The following is a 21,360-nucleotide window of genomic DNA, read 5'->3' on the forward strand; positions in this document are numbered from 1 at the left end:
AAATGTTCCTTCCATGCCTTGGCTTTTACCCCTTATTATACCATTTTTTTTTTTTTTTTTTTTTTTTTACTATTTTGAAAAACAAGCATTTTGAAACATTTCAAATAGCTGATCTACAAGCTCACAATGTGTCGATGTCAATGCTGTTTGAAGTGTTTGGGAAATGCTTTCTTTTCTTTCTTTTCTTTTTTTTAAATAGTAAACAAAGACCTTTAGGGATAAGGACATATAGCTAACATTGTGCACATAGTGTGTACATTGTGTGTACATTGTGTACATGGTGTGTACATTGTGTACATTGTGTTGAACCATTCTCAATGCAACATCAATGCAGTTGGAAAAAGTACTCACATATTTTACTTAAAGGAGTAGTTCACCCCCAAAACGATATTTCTTTCTATTGATTTTATTTTGCATTTTTTAAAAATCAATATCTTTTTTTTAAACTCAAGTCTTCATGGGGTAAGTAATGAATAGGGTAAAAAACATGTTAGGGTGAAATATTCCTTTATGTAAAAGTATTGCAACGGTCGCCTAAACCTAACCCAAACCCTAACCCTAACCTCAGTAAAACTATTTCTAAACCTAACCCAAACCCTTAGTCGAACTAATGAAACGTAGAAATAGCAAGATTTCCCAGAATAAAAGTGTAGTGTGAGTGAAAGTAGAAAAAGTATTGACATCAAAATGTACTTTAAATTACCAAAAGTAAAAGCACTCATTATGCAGAATGTCCCATTTCACAAGTTCTCAAATGTATACAAAAATCTTTTGAAACTAGTAGATCTACAAGCTCACAATGTGTCACGATGTGATGCATTGTGAGCTTATAAATCTGCTAGTCCAGTGTTTCTCAACCTTTTCAGGCCGCGAACCCCAAAATAATCATATTTTAACTGGGGACCCCCATCAGCCCACCCTGACGAGCACTAAGAGTTGAGGCATTACATTTTGTATGAAACGGTTCTATTGTGAAAATATGTAGATCTGCTATTTTCAAAATGTCTGCCTCTAATATTTGATGATTTGGCCAATGTTTAATTTGTTATTTTAGAGGTATTAAAAAGTCCTTAAATTGTCACTTTATAAATGTGCAGATACCCTCTATACACTTAAACTTTATGTTGGTTTGTTTACTGTTGAGAGAGAAAACAATGTTGCAACATTAAGTTAATCATCTGGGGACCCCCCAAAAATAATTTGGGGACCCCCCTAGGGGTACCGACCCTCAGGTTGAGAACCACAGTGGTAGTGGACCCTCAAGCTTGCAGTACCGCAGTTGACCACTGCACTGTAGTGGTCAATCCACCCCCCCCCCCCCCCCCACCCCCCACCCTCAGTCCTCAGGCCTGTTCTGGATCAGTTAACCTTATCTGTAAATTAACTTTAACCTCCCATCCTATTTTAATTACACTTTAATTTAATACACTTCTTTCTTCATTTCTTTCTTTCTTTCTACCTACCTACTGTACATACATACATATACAGTAACTTATAATGCATTTCTCTCAAAAAGTTCAGAATCGTCTTCCCCGGAGACAGATGACACAACGTAGAATCTTTAATCTGATTGGCTGATTTCTCCTTAGACTACAGAGCAGCCCCTCCTTCCCTCAGTGTCAGACGACAGAGTTTCTGTTGAAGACAACATCCATTAGTTTAACTGTGTTTATTTTAATCACTTTATTTTAATCAGTTTATTTCAGTGTTTATTCAGATCAGTTGAGTTCAGATTGTCTCTGAGGATGAAGATCACAGCCTCCCTCCTCATCCTCCTCTCTGTACTTCATGTCAAAGCAGGAGGTAAGAATCACATTTATGTTATTATGATGTGATATTTAATATTATCATTGTTATGCGATATTTCATATTGTGTTTTATTAAATATGTGTTGCTATGTACAGTATAGGACTATATAACAACTTTTTGTCTCACACACACACACACACACACACACACACACACACACACACACACACACACACACACACACACACACACACTAACCAACTGATTTCAGTGTGAATTTATTTCTGTGTGACATGAAGCTACACACTTCATATATTCATGTTTATAACCAAACATGAATGAAGGATATTCCACTTTCAACAGGGAGACAGCTTATAGGCTTCTGCTCTCCCCACAAACACCCATTGTAACTTCAAACTTCATTTTAACCATGAAAAAAACACCCATTATTTTTTCTGTTCACTCATACATAATACGTGACCAGGCCATGTTTTTTCCATAACCTTTTTCATTTATTTTTGATAATTATTTGGGAAAATGGAAAAAAATGAAATACAAAAAGTAATTTTGATATAACATCATCTTTGTTTTCTTAACAGTTGTACATGAGGATATTCAAGTCGTTGGATGTTCAGACACAGAAGGAGAGTACATGTCAGGACTGGATGGTGAGGTGAAGTGGTACGCTGACTACATCAAAGGGAAGATGGTGTCTCCTGTTCCTGACTATATAGATCCATCCACTGGTGATTATCTAAATGCTGTGGGTCTGCTGCATACCTGCAGAGGCAACCTGGCCATCGTTCGCAAGCTCTTCAAGAACCCACCACTGAAACAAGGTACACAAATACTAAATATCAACACAACAATAATACTGTTGTTGAATGTTTGTGCACGCACATTCACTGTGTGTGTGTGTGTGTGTGTGTGTGTGTGTGTGTGTGTGTGTGTACAGAACAACCAGACACCAGGCTGTATCCCAGAGATCATGTAGAAGTGGGCGTGGCCAACACTCTCATCTGTCATGTGACCGGGTTCTTTCCTGCTCCAGTGAGCATCAGCTGGACCAGGAACACCCTCAACCTGACTGATGACATCACTGATGACATCACTACCAGCGTCCCGTTCCCCAAAGATGGAACCTTCTACCAGTTCTCCAGACTGAAGTTCACTCCAGAGCAGGGAGACATCTACAGCTGTACGGTCAACCACCAATCACTGCCTGGACCTGAGACCTCCATGTGGGGTGAGAACGTGTGTGTGTGTGTGTGTGTGTGTGGGTCTCCAGATGTGTGGGTCAGATGCTAAAGGGGCGAGAAACCCTGTCTCTTTATTTGTTTTATCAGAATTCAGATAATGAAAAGAAATCTAAAATTTAAGCGTGGTTATGTTTTGTTGTGGGGGAAGGGGCGGAGTTGAGCATATGTAGTGATGCGCGGAAGCGGGGATTGAACCTGGGACTCCCACTCGCCAGTCCAACGCACAACCAGTCGTGCTAATAGGGCTGAGCCCGATTAGCAGGGCTGTTGTCGCTGGTTCATGGCTGGTACTAACTGTGGGGCTACAATCACCCCCCTGATCTTTGGAGCGCGCCCTCGCACTTCACACTTCACGCCGCGGACCGCCGCACACGACGTGGACCTGTCCCTCACGCGAGGATATCACGCTCCTCATGCTGCCGACAACGCCAGATTGCTAATTAGCACGACTGGTTGTGCGTTGGACTGGCGAGTGGGAGTCCTGGGTTCAATCCCCGCTTCTGCGCATCACTACACATGCATAGCATTATACTCTTAGTTAAAACTAGCCATTACAGGTATCATTATAGATTCCACAACTCCATGTTATATTTACCGGTAAAAATGTGTAAGTCTTTTACAAACAAGCTGTCTGGAATTTATCCATGGTTTAACTTTTCTCCACCCGTACTCATGTGGTTTTATCCGTGGGGACAACCGGAGCGCTGGATGCTGGTAGCATTGTGGGCTATTTTCTGACTGTGTGTCAGTGTGTGTCTGCTTTCGCGACGCTTGTATAGTGTTTCTACATTGCAGTAAACAGTGTTTCTATCACTGAGTCGAACAGCCCTGCCCCACAACAGCAGCAGCCGCATAACAGCGCTCTCTCACAGCATGTAAACACGGTGGTGATTCGGCTTGGAACGAGTCAGTGACCATTGAAAATACTAATATTATCATATTAGTATTGTCAATGGTCGTTGACACCAAATACGAAGAAACTAAACTAAAAAATCTAAAGAACTGTCTGACTTGTGAGAGAGAATCAGGAAACACACACACACACACACACACACACACACACACACACACACACACACACACACACACACACACACACACACACACAGGTCTGTTGACGGAGTCTCTGCTCTCTGGCTGCAAGTAGCCTACAGTGAAACCACGCCCCCTTGATACAAATCATAAAACAAACATTAATATTAATTAGAGATGGCCGTGTCATGCAGCATTCATATAATTGATTGAGCTAATATGTAATGGGTGGCGCCAAATATTTATTTTCTACACAGAAACTGGAAGTACAGAGATAGCTACAGAAAGCGCAGAAAGCTCTGAAACCACAAGCCTATGGGCAAATTGAACCATATCATTGCTCCCTATCACAAGTGACTCATTGATACAGTTATAGAAACAATTATATTGGGTTTCATATTCTTTTATTCCGTGTGTGTGTGTGTGTGTGTGTGTGTGTGTGTGTGTGTGTGTGTGTGTGTGTGTGTGTGTGTGTGTGTGTGTCTCCAGATGTGGACATCCAGCATCAGTCCAGTGTGGGTCCAGATGTGTACTGTGCAGTAGGACTGACCATCGCTGTGCTGGGCCTGGGGGTTGCCATGAGAACCTTCTTCCTCATCAAAGGAAACCAGTGCAACAATTAAAATATCATTCATCTTATTCCTGGAGTGTTTTTAAAGTAACAGATCTACAAGCTCACAATGTGTTACAATGTGACTTGTTGTGACCTTGTAGATCTACTATTTTCAAATAGCCGATGTAAAGTGGTAAAACGTATTTAGCCTTGTTGATTCTATTGGGCTTGTTTTCATAAACCTAGTCGCTTGTCTCTCTTTCAAAACCTGGCAACACAATGATTACCTGCAGTACACATGCAGCCCACTAGGGAACGGGTCGGGGCCCCGCGGGTACCCGACAGGTACCTGTGTTTGACGGGTGAAAACGGGTGGAATATATAGGTCTACTATTATAAATTTGCGGGGACGGGTATGGGCGGTGCGCAACTAAACACGGGCGGGTGACATTTTATTCAGAAAATCAGCAAATCAACTGTTTTTGCCTAAACAACGTCACTGGAGCGCACACAGAGAGCAGCAGGAGAACCACAGCATGCATACAGCACTGTTTAGCCTAGACGTCAAGTCACACACACAGGAGCAGCTGGAGCCACAGACAGACAGAGTGAACAGAACATCAATGTAACTCCTGATTTTCACAATAAAAATGAGATGCAGTAAATAATGTTCATTAAATCATTTATTGTTGTCATTTATCATTTATGACTTCATGTTCAGCCTGATCAAATCACAAATGACTTCTAGTTTATAATGAAATATAATAATATTTATAATAATAAGACGTTGTAAGGGTCCCATATAGACCGTTCCTGACAACCTTTGCAGCATATCACGCCACATCTCTCAATTTCCTGTCAGTCTGTCATGTGAAAAAGGCATCCAAATCCCAACCAAGCTTCATGGACCTGAGAACTAGCGAGTACCGGCACCGGGGACCAGACAGTTTATCCCCAGTTTGAGATGAAAGGCTTCGCTAGAGTAGGTTTTAAGGTTTCTAGGTTTGACTGTTTTGTGACCATCAGCTTTGGACTTATGTATTTTACGGGTACATTAAATCATATCATGATCACTTAGACCACATACGATAGTCCCACTCGAGGTGATTTTACATTTGTCCGTGGTTACAATGAGATCTATGATAGTTTGAGAATGGTCTGTCACCCTGGTTTTAAGTACAGAATAGTACTGGAGTAAATGTAATTACGGCAGTTACTTTACACCAGTGGTTCTCAACCTGTGGGTCGGGACCCCCATGGGGATCCTCAAATTATTTTGGGGGGTCCCCAGATGTTTAACCTAATGTGCAACATTGTTTTCTCACTCAACAGTAAACAAACCAACATACAGTTTAAGTGTATAGACTATAGAGGGTATCTGCAAATGTTTCTAAAGTGTATTTAATACCTCTAAAATGACAAATTAAACATTTGCCAAATTGTCAAATATTAAGAGGCAGCAATTGTGAAAATAGCATTTGTATTGCCTCAACTCTTAGGGTGGGGGGGTCCCCCGTTATAATATGATTATTTTGGGGGTCGCGGCCTGAAAAGGTTGATAACCACTGCTTTACACCACTGAAGCCATCATTTCAATGAGGGGCAGAACCTTTAGCACACAAAGATCACAACTTGTTTATTGGAAGCAATTAGCATGTCTGAGGGGATCGCAGAAACCTCCAGCAGCCATTTAGCCAAGGCAATAGCTAGACAATGGGGTGGAAAGGGGGCAAAAGATAGTCTCGGCCATGCCTTTTGGCCTGGTGGAGACAATTATGCCCTGTTTTCAAGTTTTTTCAAAAATGACGTCAATTTTGAAATTCACGCCATGTGAAAACGGCCACTTATTTTGTGTTCCAGGAGTTTTGGAGTCCGAAATTTGACGGCAAAATCCCTATTTTTTGCTGAAAGTACCGTGAGAATACAAATTTCCCTTCAGTGAAAACGGATACCGTGATTTATTTGACAAGCAGGTGCGTAAGAAGCCAATAATAACAGTTAAATCATTGTATTTGGGATTGAAAACAATCTGAACGTGAATGTAGTAGAAATAAAATACAGCTTCACCTTGCATTAGAGTAAGAGTAGAGTTGCATTGTGACCATGGCTGACTGCCTGCAAGTGCAATGATTTCTCAACGGCAGCTCCGCTATCTGTGGAGGGACTGGAGAGGTTCCGAAAGAAACAAGCTGTTCTCAACAAGGTGCATCATTAGTTTATCGTCGTTGTGTGATGATTAAAAGTCTTTTGAGCAGAGAGCGAGTCCACAGCTAATCTAAAGCCCACAGGTGCAACACATTGCATTAGATGCTTTCTGAACGGACCTTATGTGTTGTTGTTGCTGAGCATGAAGAATATTTTGTTTTAGTAAATCCATTTGTAGCGTTCAGAGTGAGAGAGAGAAGAGAGAAGACGAGACAGGCACCGATGCCACCGCACCGAATCGAACTTTAAAATTGCCCTGAAAAACCACTTACAGGCAGCAGCCGTTCGCAACTGGTAAAAAAACTAACCTAGCCCAACCCTACCCTCCCCTGCCCCTTCTTTGTATATACTTACTGTTTGTTTAGACTTACTGTTTTCTTTTTTCGTTCTCTCATTTTATTTTATTTACATATCTACTGCATAGTACTGTGTTCTATTCGTCTGTCATTCAATGTTATAGAAGATACTTAAATGGTTTCCTGTGGAAATAAGCTTAGTCTTTTCATGGATCTCCTTTTAGTAGACCTTGTACCAGTGAACTGTACCGTCATGAAACTGTACCTTTTCCTATGCAAACTTCTAATAAAGTCTTCAATCAATCAATCAATCAATCAATCAATCAATCAATCAATCAATCAAACTGGAGAGAGTGTTTTTTGCAGGTCTTTCAGTCCGAGTGTTGCCATGTCTGCTAATTATAAGTGACTCTGGGCTTGATTTCCGTAAAGTTGCTTGTAGACCTATAAGTTGCTGGTTGCGTTTTATTTGTTGTGAACTAAGTAACTAAAAGCTAATGTGGCGATGTGTATAGTTTTAAAGTGCTTGTGTGGCCTAGATAATATCACTTTTTGGGGCTTATTTTCGTACCCCTGGTTGCTTATTTTCTCTCACAAAATCTGGCAACACTGGTTTTCATGCCGCTACAATGGTTTAGTGAAAACTAGCGATAATACCCCAAATCTAATGGTACGCAATATCTGCCTTGTAGCAATTTAAAATGTTATAATGCAAAAGGACTGTTTCTCTTCCCCACTATAATAAAAGCAATAGGCCTAATACATCCATGGAACAGTACTGTGAATAGTGTAAACAAGACACTGGTGCATTGAAACACATACATGCAGTACATGAGTTCATCGAATATTAGGTTTGATGCCTGCCTGGTAACAAGTGATGAGAGTGAATAGTGTTTTTTCATTGGTTGTTGTATAGTAGAGACTATCGGAGGAGTGAGTTAGTGTTCATTTCTCTGAAACATCTCAACTCATCAACACTTCAACTAAACTCTGAAACATCTCAACTCATCATGACTTCATCTAATCTCTGGCTCTGTGTTTCACTGAGTTTCATCTGTTTCTATGCAGCAGGTACACTTTATTTACTAAAACTTTCATACAGTAAATTCATCATTATACATTATAGAGTTAATATTATTATTAATAATATATTTGACTATTTATTATTCTATTTCCAGATGGATATGAACAGTATGATGTTGGCCGCTGTGTGTTCAACTCCAGTGAGCTGGAGGACATACAGTACATCAGATCATATTATTACAATAAAGACGAGTTCATCAGGTGGGACAGCAGAGTAGGGAAGGTTGTAGGATACACTGAGCTTGGTGTGAAGCAGGCAGAGAGCTGGAATAATGATCCTATGAGAATGGCTTCACTGAGAGCACAGAGAGAGAGACTCTGCAAAGGCAACATTGGAAACGACTACCCCGCTGCTCTGGATAAGAGAGGTGAGCTGATCACATCATCAACACACATCACCTTATAAACTATACTTATTACTGATATAATACTACTACTACTAAAAATAATAATAATACTCTGTATGTACTGATTATGCCTAACACTCTACAACACCCAATGAAAAAAACAAGATTCGACCTCATCACTTGTTACCAGGCAGACGTCAAACCAACAATTATCATTAGTCATTGCAGTTGTTAGGGTAATAATAATTATAATAATTGTTGTTGTTGTTGTAATTATTATTATTATTATTATAATGACATTACTGATGTATGATCTTTATTCATATTAATGATGTAATAAATTAATAAACAACACTAGTAGTGTACAGACTTCACTACTAGTGTGTTGGGTAGTAACTATTTACTAACTTATAAATATGACGGTAATATTATTACTTTCCCCAGTGATTAGTAGTCTAACTTATTACAACTGCTTTAACAGTCATAAAGTTATTGATGCAAGTAACATTTAGTTACAAAGTTACAATGTTGATTTGTTTACACGTATAAACTCTATTAAACCACTTACATTTGGAAAATAACAGATCTACAAGACACATTGTTAGCTTGTAGATCTGATGACGTAATGTATATGCATATTATTACTTTTTAAAGGAGTAATAAGAAAATAGTAACATATTACTCTTCATGATTACCTTTGGTCATAATATGAAAAAAATTAAATTAAATTCTTACAAATAAAAATAATGTAATTTCAGTGAAGCCTGAAGTGCGCCTGGCCTCAGCAGCCCCCTCCGGTGGTAGACATTCACACATGCTGGTGTGCAGCGCCTACAAGTTCTATCCTAAACTGATCATCATCACCTGGCTGAGAGACGGACAACCCACCACCTCTGATGTCACTTCCACCGATGAGGTGTCAGATGGTGATTGGTCCTACCAGTACCACTCCTTCCTGGAGTACACACCCAGGTACACACCTAATAGACACCCATACATTCCACTACACACCTAAAAGACACCTATACATTCCACTACACACCTAATAGACACCTATACATTCCACATACACCCAGTACACACCTAATAAACACCTATACACCCAGGTACACACCTAATAGACACCTATACATTCCACTACACACCCAGGTACACACCTAATAGACACCTATACATTCCACTACACACCTAATAGACACCTATACATTCCACTACACACCTAATAGACACCTATGCATTCCACTACACACCCAGGTACACACCTAATAAACACCTATACATTCTACTACACACCCGGCAGGTACACACCTAATAGACACCTAAACATTTTGCATTCCACATTATGTCCACTATGTTCTTAACTAATAGATAATTCATTATGTCCACTATGTTCTTATAATTAATTGTGTCCACTATGTTCTTAGTTAAAGGGGGCGGGACACCGGACGAAATTTAGCATTATGATACAGTAGGTCACGTGGTCTTTCTTCAAACGGTCTGAAAAGGAGGCGGGGCCGTATCAGTTAGTAGTGAATGTATACTTCGTCCGTCGTGCGGTGCCGCGCAATGTATACTTCATCCGTTGTGCGGTGCCGCGCACAACGTGATGCCTTTGTTAGCGACCGCACGGCTATTTGCGAGAGCTATTGTACACACTACACACACACACACAAACGCGCGCGCGCGAAAGCACACACACACACACACACACACTGTTGTATGAGCCACGGAGTCACGGACCTCCTCTGCGGAGGAGGAGGAGGAGGAGGAGGAGAAGATCGCTGGACCCTCGTTTACGCTTGCTCCGGTGTCCCGGGTGCTCCAGTCAGGTTAGGGCAAGAGACAGCAGGGTATGGCCGAATAAACTGTCTCATAGACGGGGAGAAGCGTGTTGACCCTCGTACACCTTTTTTGACACCTTTTTTGAAGAAGACATGTACTTTTTTATCGGTCTAACCATTGATTTTATAGCGAATGCTATATCATTTTTACCCCTAGAACTGATAGTTTTAAAGTTGGTTTAGAAAGTCGGAAACATACCTCGGACAGCTTTTTTGGGGGCAGTTTCAAAAGATAATGATATGGATACTCGACTCCACGAGTCTCCGCCCCTCCCCCCATATTAGCCCAATCAAATTAATTTATTTCGGTTACTGTACAGAAAGTACTACTTTCAGTACAGTAACTACAATAAATTAATTTGATTGGGTCATTTAACATGGGGGTACATGACATCATTAAAAAAATTGGCTAATTTGATAGCCATAATTAGCTGTTTTGGCCGTGTCACGCCCACTTTAATAGATAATTAGATGCATGTTGAAGCTGTATTTGTGTTCGGACATGTTAGAAACAAAACTAAGTTAAATTGGCAATTGCGAGTTCTAAACACAGTACTTCTATCACAGTGTATGTCACTATGCTTATATGTGCACTGCTCAAACATTAATTGATTACAAAACCAAACAGAATGATTACAAGCATTTATATAAATAGTAGACCTATTACAAACAGCAGCCAGGGAATAGCCTAGTAGCCAAGAGGTCTGACACCATTTTACGTATTTAAATGCTTTGTTCAAATAAACACCCAAATAAAAGTCTGCATATTATTTGCAGAGGGGCTTTTAATTGACGTTTCTTCAGCCTAATTGGAACTGTAACCAAATATTGGCCCGGTGCAGACAGGTGTAAAAATACATAAAAGCATGTTGCAAATAGACTGGTTATTTACTCGCCCGGGGTCCAAATCAATTTTGCCCATTAAATGCTGAGACTGCTATTTGGAAATATATACGATATGCACAAAATATTTGAATCAAACATATTTTAGACTTTATGTAGTGTCAGATTTGGCCTATGAGAGAAGTCTCTGGCCGTGAGCCAACTGATTGCCATGACAACCTCAGCCTAAGCTTCCCCACACATGTGATACTATAGGCTACTACTAGAGAGATTGATTGATTGATTGATTGATTGATTGATTGATTGATTGATTGATTGAAGACTTTATTAGAAATTGAATAGGAAAAGGTACAGTTTCATGACAGTACAGTTCACTGGTACAAGGTCAACTGAAAGTAGATCCTAGTAAGCTTTTTGGCTTATTTACACTGGAAACCTTTAAGTATCTCATATAACATTGAATGACAGACGGATAGAACACAGTACTATGCAGTAGATATGTTCAAGAAAACAATATAGATGAGAGGGAGGGTAAGGCTAGGCTAGGTCTAACTTTACCAGTTACGAGCGGCTGCTGCCTGTAAGTGGTTTTTCAGGGCGATTTTAAAGGATGATAGTGATCCACACTCCTTTAAGGCCTTCGGTAGGGCGTTCCACATTTTGGTTGTATAGCAGAAGAACGAGTTTGACCCTTTGTTTGAGTTGACTTTGTGAACATGATCTGTGGCGCTGTCTCTGGTGTTGTAATTGTGGACATTCTTGACGTTTGTAAAGTAGCTAGCTATAGCTATACACATTAATTGTGTGTGTGTGTGTGTGTGTGTGTGTGTGTGTGTGTGTGTGTGTGTGTGTGTGTGTGTGTGTGTGTGTGTGTGTGTGTGTGTGTGTGTGTGTGGTACAGATCAGGAGAGAAGGTCTCATGCATGGTGGAACACCCCGATCTCTGGGAGCCCCTAGTGGTGGACTGGGGTAAGTGACTCTACTGTAATGTTCACTGTACTCTGCTGTAATCCACTGTCCTGCAAAGACAAAGTACAAAATGATTGAATGTTAGCAGTTTGGGAAAAGAAAAACACAAAGGAAAGTACAGTTCAATACAAGATCTGCTAAAAGGATTTTAAACCCAAGAAATAAGCCTATGGCTTGTTTCGAAAGCCCTAAAAACAAACGCCCTAAAACAAACTCGCCCCAAACTCGTTTCCCAACGGGTCTGTGGCCTTAAACTAGATGCAGATTAGACTAAAATCAAATCTGTGCTTCTGGAGGTCCCTGGGAAAAAAAGTTTGCGATAGGGGTCCATCCGTGGAACAAAATATTTTGAGATGGGGGAGGGGGGGTCCTTAACCACTGATAAGCACATTCTACATAATGTCTTCTAAATCATAACAATTTTCTGAAAAGAAAAAAAAACTTATGTTGCCATCAGTGTTTCTCAAACTTTGTCATGTGAAGGACCCCCAGAATGATATGTATTTGGCCACGGACCCCCATCACAAAATATTATGTTCCAGTGACCCCCAGAAGCAAATATTTGATTTTAGTCTATTCTGCATCTAGCTTAAGGCCACAGACCCGTTGGGAAACGAGTTTAGGGTGAGTTTGTTTTAGGGCGAGTTTTCCGGTTACCCTTGTTTCCATTGGGGTCCTTTGTACTCAATTCATCAGATTTTGTGTAACTTAACATTTTAGGACACATTGACTTATTTATTATTTAGTCTCAGCGGTCGAATCAGCCTTCATGATTTTGGGGGGAAAACAATTACTTCAAGACCGACCAATTGAAACACTTTGAAGCCCTTTTATCAGTTACACTTTTGTGTAGCCTAATTACTGCAGTGAACTTTGCCTTTTTTTTTTCCTTTTAATATTTTTTATCCCTTGGCTTTTGCAACCCATTTTTCTCACCCCGTGACTACAATCTGTAGTCCTGGTTTCCGCTCTCCCCCTGCCGCGCCAGGGGACATTGGGGAGCACCCGGCTGGCTAGGGGGAGGTAGTATAGAAACCAGGACTACTGCATGTTTTTGTGCGAGGGGCTATGCCCAAGGAGACACGGGGAGAACATGCAAACTCACCACAGAGAGGAACTTTGCCTTTTAGTACAGTATAGTACTTTTAGTACAGTATTTTTATAGCTTGTAGACGGTCTACAACATGTTCATAATTCTTATCTATTTCTTATTATTATTTGACAATTTGACCAGTTTTTACAGTATATTTCTGTTGATTACTTTTGTTGCAGTAATGTTCTTTTTACTTTTCTTATGTATTAAAATGGCCTTAGACTGTCATATTTAGGATTTGTAAATCTCCTTCAGGATTTATTTTAAGATTTTAGATACGAGTGTATCAATGAGTGATTTTCTTTTTTTTAACAATTTTTCTGCCATTTTAAACATAGCTGTAGTAAGCAGCTGCCAAATTGTCCTTACCTTTTAACGTGGGCATGTGCACGCATAGTGCATCGCGACTCATGTAGTAGACCGGTAGACAAGATGACAGCTTTCGAATAAAAAAAAAATCCATTGGAATAGACAAATCCGTTGCCAGGCGTATCCGCCGGTGTTACATAAGAAAACATTGGAAACGGCCAGTTGTGCGCTATGGTAACACGTGGACACTTTCGCGCACATAGCAGACGATATGTGTGCGGATCATATGCCAGGCAGGCACAAGAATCAATCAGCTATCAAATAAAACAAAAACGCGTGAAAAAAGACGATGAAATGAACGTGCTGCTCCTTCCTCCGTTCACAATGTAAACAGTTGGGACGGCAGCTACGATTGGGCCTTGGACAGGATACGGAAACCTAGATCCGGTCAGAACCGGAAATACGGCAGGATACAGTTAGTGGGCGGGCCTAAGACTCCGAAACGGCTATATACAGCGATCATACTTTTAATCGTTTCATAATGATTAAAGCTAATTAAATTTCCGGGAACGACGGGCATCGCAGCGTGGTACAGCGGGAAATCAACGGTTTCGACGGGGATCGCGGGAAATGAGTTCATCTAAATTTCATCCATTGGCTTCTTCTCCCATGTGCTGAGCTTTGTTGACTGTTGATTTGATTTACCGGTATGATCGGTACCCCTGAATTATTTATTATTATAGGTCTGAAATTATTTAATCTAAATGAACCAGTTAATGGTATTAATGTGTTTATTATATGATCAGATGATTCCATGCCAGAGCCAGAGTGGAACAAGATGTATTGTATTGTATTGTATTGTATTGTATTGTATCGTATCGTATCGTATCGTATTGTATTAATGTGTTTATCATATGATCAGATGATTCCATGCCAGAGGCAGAGTGGAACAAGATGGCCCTCGGAACATTTGGTCTGGTTGTTGGGGGCGTGGCCATGGGCGTGTCTGGATTCATCTACTACCAATGGAGGAGGAGGAGAGGTCATTAACATATTTAATTAACACATGTCATTAAATGTAACCAGGATGATTCATCTACTGCCAATGGAGCAACCTATGAATTGTTTCCATTGGGGTCCTTTGTACTCCATTAATCGAAAACATTTAATCACAACAAACAAATATACAATACTATGCCAAAACATAATATAAACAGTTAGAAATAAAACAAGACAAATACATACATAATAAATATGTAACCCTAAAGCTGGCTGCACACTGCTGCATTTTCCGGGACGAATATCGGAGTGAATTTCGGAGCGCGCAGATAAAAAATCAACCTCACGTTATGTCAGTCACGTTTGCACACTGCCGCCCGTTTCGCGCACCACTCGGTCCCTTGCTCTCTCTATCAATCTCTCTCTCCTTGCCCTGAAAAACGCATTTCGCAACGAAAAACGCAGCAGTGTGCAAAGACCTTAACCCATTCATACTGGGAGCAGTTCTGAATTGCAGTCACCTGTTTGAACTCAAATTGTATTCGACGACATTAGTAATAACAGCAGAACAGCAATAGCGGCTATAGGTGGTACTTAACGATGTAGTTTGTTATTAAATTATGCAAATGGGGAAGGTTTGTCTATTAATAGACTGTTTAAACAATCAGATCACTGATGAGGACTGTGGGAGACAGGGCAAATAAAATAAATGCTTGTTTCTTCTTTCTTTTTGTCCTCTCTTTTTCCTCAATATCATCCGGACTGGACCACTTCCTACCAGGACGCATTCCTGTTCCCACAAACTGAAGGTGAGAAGATATCAAACACCAAACATAGCCGACCTCCAACGCTGAGAAGCGGTGTGAGCTTGGAGTCCAAGCTCACAACGTGTCTCAGCGTGACGGGTTGTGATGAGCTTGGATGTCTGCTATTTCTGGTATTCTCACCAAAAGGTTATTTTATAAATGTCAACCCCTGCCTCCCTAATACTGTGGTAACTAGAGGTAATCAGACCAGCAAGATAACCAGTGGTAATCAGAGGCTACAACACAAAGCTTACAAACACAGTCATCTGCAGTCAGTGTAACAACCCTTTAATGGGGAAGCTAAACAGAATAGTCTACACCTAGAACCATGTCAACCTACACTAGGAGCACAGAACACCAACGGCAAACAAAGCATCCAAAAAGATAAGGATCCTGATCCTAAATGTGGTTATGTCTACCAGGTTATGTTTGTGATATGGAGTAATGCAATTAGATTGATTAATATGTTGTACACTTGTTGTAACAGTCAGATTACAGATTTAATGTGGTTACATTTATATTAATATTTAACCAATCACATTGAATGTTAACTGGTTTAAAAGGTCCAATCAGTCTAATTCTGATTGGTTCATTGTTTCACTGTCATTCTAACTGGACCATTGTGTTTCCACAGATGCAGGCAGTCATTGATGCCCCCTGCTGGGGAGAGGAGGAACTACACGTCCGACCAGTCAGCTGTTAAATACTAATCATAATAATTAATAATAATACCATTAAATACAAATAGTTAAAGGAGCTGGGCCTATAGTCAACTTTTTCTTGAAAAACGGATGCTAAAATAAAAATAATGTTTCGAAAATATTTTATAAAAGAATACGCTTCATATGTTTCTATTCAAAAATGACCACAAAAAGTGTAAAATAATGATAAAATAATCATTTTGGCCATTGTCAGACCGACACTTTGTTTACATTCTAGTCTATAGACTAGGATGTAAACAAAGTGTCGGCCCTACAATGAAAAAGTTGACTATAGCTCCTTTAATAATGATATCAAATCAATCAAATCAAACTTTATTTATATAGCACATTTAAAAACGACAGTGTCGACCAAAGTGCTGTAGGCTACAACAAAAGAAAAACAGTGCATCAAGAAGCAACCAAATACGATCAAATAAACTTTGACGTTTTTTGAAGTAAAAACTTAAGCTGTGGTTAAAAGCCAAATTAATAAAGTGAGTTTTAAGGAGGAACGTAAAACCCTGGATGGACGGGGCAGACCTGAAGCTCCATCGCCCCTGAATCAAACATTTATATTATGTGTCATCTAAACAACAAGCTAAGGATAAAGGTCATTATAGGGTTACATTGTGTGAGCCTACATCAAATCAAATTACATTTTATATTTTTATAAATATTTCATATTTTTTATGAAAATATTTTATGGTTGTCAATCACGCTGAGAGTAAATCTCTCAAGAACAGATTCCGTGGAAAAACTATTTTTACGTTGGGTCCCCAGATTGTGCTTAGAGCGACTGAGTCAAACCTTGTGTCATGGCAATGATCCGGTTAAAAAAAGTGTTTTCCCCCTCACATAATGTGAATCAATTCGGGTTATTCTCGCTTGTTGCGTTACGAGTTAGAATAGTTAATGGACATATCAAATGATTAGTATACCAAAATAAACTAAACGATTATTATAGATAGGCGAGGCCTATACCAAAATAGGTTCCGTCAAGTCAAGACAACGGATTGGAATTCAGCCTTAGAGTGACTGAGCACTAGTGAGAGTCTAACCTCGTGTCATGAGGGGGAAAAAGCTTTCTTAATGCCATGACAGTCATGGCATGATCCGGTTAAGAAAGTCATTTTTCACCTCACATAATGTGAATCAATTGGGTTTATTCTCGCCAGTCGTGCTACGAGTTAGAATAGTTAATGGACATACCAAACGATTATTATACCAAAATAAACGAAAAGATTATTATAGGCTATATACCAAAATAGGTTCCGTCTTATGTAATGTTGATGACGTCATGTTACTTCCTCAAGGCAGTGTTCAAGAGAACTGACCCAAAACAGACCATCTCCAAGCTCACAACGCGTCGCGCGATTTGGAGATCGTCTGTTTTTTTGTTTTTTTTTACCAAAAGTGCCCTTGAAAAAAAAATCTTGAAACATAAAGATGAAAGAAAAAAAAGAAAGAAAATTATTATATATTTTTTTTATAGTTTTATTTTTGCAAAATCTCTTATGAGGGTCCCTGGTACAACATATTTTCAGATGAGGATCCATGTGAAAATATGTCCTTCTGGTGGGGGCTCCTCACTGGCAGATGAGCCAATAGGATACCACAGCAGTGGAAATAATGAATTAGCATAATGACTAAATTGAAGAGAAGCAGGTGTGAACAATAATCGGCTATTTATAAAAAAAGAGAACAAAATAAATCAGTGACAACACTTGTATTGTGTTGTACATTTACCTTATAATATTACCCAGAGCAGTATAATCAGAGAGTGGTGTCACCGAGGGGTCTAAAAATGAACTGCGTCACGTGACCCATGTTTCAGCTGTAAAGTGACAAGCGGTAGATTTAAATAACATTGGTTTCAATAGAAGCGTCGCAAACATCGGCATTTTTAGGTAAATATACAACATTACAACCATTTTAAAGTATTTTACAGGGATAACCAAAGTCTCTTTGATATTTACTTTACACTATTGCCAAAAAACGATGTAAAATAACGTGGTTTAAGATCCTTGAAGTCGGGCTGTTGCCCTGTCACTGGCTAATCAATGCGTCGCAGTAACGTTGTTAACATGCACAATAGCACCACCGTGTGGCAGCTGAAAGTAAGGCAATGAAAGGCATGTACTCTGTTATCGTGAGACTGTCAGTTGCTATTGCTTTCTAACCAATTCTCGCGATTTGTCACTTTAGAAGCTCCCCACGAGCCGCCATTGGACTCGCCCCATGAAGTGAACGTAGTTGGCCTAACTCTTCATTCTAGGGCTCTGATATTACCTATTATACCACAGGTAGTTCTGTCCAAGCAATTTGATTGGTTGAAATAGGCTCCCGAGCCGTGCTCAAACGAGCATGACATCACATCGAGCCGTTCTCAAATTAAACTGACCAAAATATAAAAATATCTGCAGTAGATAGAAGTGGCTAGGCTAGCTAGTTTGCAAGGGAAGTTCACAGACGTAGAAGTAGCATAATATTCTATTAAAACATTTAGATCTTCTATAGAATAGATTAATATATTAATATATTAATTCCAATGACATTAAGATAACAGTTAAGTTTAGTTTCTCTGTGTGTTCAGTTTGGTAATAGTTGTCTGTCTCTGTTAGACTCCATGTAGAGGTTGTTATTCTCTCTGTTAGACTCCATGTAGAGGTTGTTATTCTCTCTGTTAGACTCCATGTAGAGGTTGTTATTCTCTCTGTTAGACTCCATGTAGAGGTTGTTATTCTGTCTCTGTTAGACTCCATGTAGAGGTTGTTATTCTCTCTGTTAGACTCCATGTAGAGGTTGTTATTCTCTCTGTTAGACTCCATGTAGAGGTTGTTATTCTGTCTCTGTTAGACTCCATGTAGAGGTTGTTATTCTCTCTGTTAGACTCCATGTAGAGGTTGTTATTCTGTCTCTGTTAGACTCCATGTAGAGGTTGTTATTCTGTCTCTGTTAGACTCCATGTAGAGGTTGTTATTCTCTCTGTTAGACTCCATGTAGAGGTTGTTATTCTGTCTCTGTTAGACTCCATGTAGAGGTTGTTATTCTGTCTCTGTTAGACTCCATGTAGAGGTTGTTATTCTCTCTGTTAGACTCCATGTAGAGGTTGTTATTCTGTCTCTGTTAGACTCCATGTAGAGGTTGTTATTCTCTCTGTTAGACTCCATGTAGAGGTTGTTATTCTGTCTCTGTTAGACTCCATGTAGAGGTTGTTATTCTGTCTCTGTTAGACTCCATGTAGAGGTTGTTATTCTCTCTGTTAGACTCCATGTAGAGGTTGTTATTCTGTCTCTGTTAGACTCCATGTAGAGGTTGTTATTCTGAGAGTGAAATTCCACACAATATGAATACGTTTTATGTTTTATTCTGATGATAATTTTGTTGTATAATCACAGTCTTACACTGGAGGGTGGCTTCACCGTGATTATTATCACTTCAAGTTTATTATGCATAGTTAACAAAGACTAATGAAATAACGACCATTTAAAAAGAAATCACTAACTGAATTAAATAAAAACTAGAATTAAAGAATAAGACAATAACTAACTGAAACTGTGTGTCGACAAAACAGTACCAACAGTAACTGAATATGTTTTTTAAATGGTATATTTTGTTACACAATATGTCTACTTATTCTGACCTTTTCGTACCTGACAAACCCAAAGAAAACTAAAACTAACAGTAAAACTAATAAAAAACAAACTAAAACTATAGGCGTTGTCAAAAGATATAAACGGATAAATACTACCAACCCCACCCTAAAAACAAACTAAATTAAAGTTAATTAAGTCTAATTTAAACTAACTAAATTAGAACAACTATTGTCAAAAAAATCTAAAACTATTAGAACATGCTTCAGTGATGCTCGTGGAAGTCGGCTCCGCCCCTTTCCTGACTGCATCACTGTCATGGTGATGACCAGGGAAATCACTTAATTTGAAACAAAGGCTTAATTAATCACACACAAACTTAATTAATCAAACTCAAATGTAATCCTGGGCTCTGCTCTCCCTCTGCCAAACTGGGGAGAGCCCTGAACTGAGCTCATGCTTCCTTCAGTGCACGAGGAGTGAACAGGCTGTTTCTTATCATCTGAAAGGGGGAGTTTTAGGACGCAGGGTGTGGAAGGAACACGTTATTCCAACCAGTTGCTTTCCCCTCCATCAGACGCCCCGGCTGGCCAGGGGGAGGCAGTATAGAGACCAGGATTACTGCATGATTTTTTTTGTGATGTAACAATGTAACTTATTGACGTTACGGTTAACATCGTCTAAATGTAAAATGTATTCATGTTTGTGGTAAAAGCTTATATTTGAATTCATATGTAATCATTCATATAATCATTTGCGTCATTATAATATCTAATCATTAGTTGTTGTTTTTTTACCACTTGAACCCTTGTGTGCAACGCTTCCAAACTGTGGTCCGGGGCCCACTGGTGGGCTGTGGGGATATTGCAAGAGGGCCCACCATAAATAACTGGCAAAAAAAGTAAAAAAAAAAAAAAAAAAGAAATACAACAAAAACAACAATATGAATTGTTCATAATCTTTAAAATCTCAGAAAATATAAACAGGAACTTGCTGTATGCTTTGTTAGTTCCATTGATTCCAAGACGGGACAGATCATTAAATTGAACTCTGAAAATGCATCGAGAATTCTGTAGATTTCCTATTTCGCCAGCATTTTGCCATGTTGTTGTAGATAGACAGATATTTAAAGGGGAAGACCACCCATTTTCAATATTGAACTATGTCATTAATATACCTTAGAGGAGTTGTGTGGAAATTAAAAAAAAAGTTCCCCCCCTTCTGTGTTGCCTAGAACTGGAGGATTGATTTTGGGGTTTGTATTGTAAAGTACAACTTGATGACATCACACCGTTGTACTTTACAATACAAACCCCAAAATCAATCCTCCAGTTCTAGGTAACACAGAAGAGGGGGGACCTTTTTTCTATTTCCACACAACTCCTCTAATGTATATTAATGACATAGTTCAATATTGAAAATGGGTGGTCTTCCCCTTTAACTACTAGAGGATCTAGCACAGAGCCCTGGGGAACCCCGGTCCACTGCAGCAAAGGGTTAATAAGTGGTTCAGTTGAAATGTTGTGAGTTTGATTTAAACGGCTTTGTTTGATTTGAGGCTTGTATTGCTTACCGATGGAATGCGCGCACACACACACACACACACACACACACACACACACACACACACACACACACACACACACACACACACACACACACACACACACACACACACACAC

The 21,360-nt window shown here is 39.5% G+C and overlaps 2 protein-coding genes across 2 annotated transcripts; both read left to right on the forward strand.

Moving 5' to 3' along the window:
• The first annotated feature begins 1,656 nt into the window (after positions 1–1,656).
• On the forward strand, positions 1,657–4,947 carry LOC308307218 (H-2 class II histocompatibility antigen, A-U alpha chain-like). The gene is made up of 4 exons (XM_080752389.1): positions 1,657–1,803; positions 2,349–2,588; positions 2,705–2,995; positions 4,530–4,947. The coding sequence occupies exons 1-4, from the start codon at positions 1,746–1,748 to the stop codon at positions 4,661–4,663; spliced, it is 723 nt and encodes a 240-aa protein (XP_080608515.1). The 5' UTR covers positions 1,657–1,745; the 3' UTR covers positions 4,664–4,947.
• A 3,114-nt stretch (positions 4,948–8,061) lies between these two features.
• On the forward strand, positions 8,062–14,629 carry LOC308307220 (HLA class II histocompatibility antigen, DR beta 3 chain-like; the record flags this gene model as incomplete). Its single annotated transcript, XM_080752393.1, has 4 exons — positions 8,062–8,165; positions 8,273–8,545; positions 9,283–9,450; positions 14,502–14,629. Exons 1-4 carry the CDS (start codon positions 8,105–8,107, stop codon positions 14,627–14,629), a joined length of 630 nt encoding a protein of 209 aa, XP_080608519.1. The 5' UTR covers positions 8,062–8,104.
• Positions 14,630–21,360: the final 6,731 nt, after the last annotated feature.

Source organism: Nannobrachium achirus, assembly GCF_963921795.1.
Source record: "Nannobrachium achirus genome assembly, chromosome: 21".
In the NCBI taxonomy this organism is placed as follows: Eukaryota; Metazoa; Chordata; class Actinopteri; order Myctophiformes; family Myctophidae; genus Nannobrachium; species Nannobrachium achirus.

Bases quoted from the DNA above. Each gene is read 5' to 3' on its own strand.
- LOC308307218 (XM_080752389.1), top strand. From the start codon at position 1,746: ATGAAGATCACAGCCTCCCTCCTCATCCTCCTCTCTGTACTTCATGTC. The intron at 1,804-2,348 runs GTAAGAATCACA...TTTTCTTAACAG, and splicing joins ACTTCATGTCAAAGCAGGAG to TTGTACATGAGGATATTCAA. The intron at 2,589-2,704 runs GTACACAAATAC...GTGTGTGTACAG, and splicing joins GAACCCACCACTGAAACAAG to AACAACCAGACACCAGGCTG.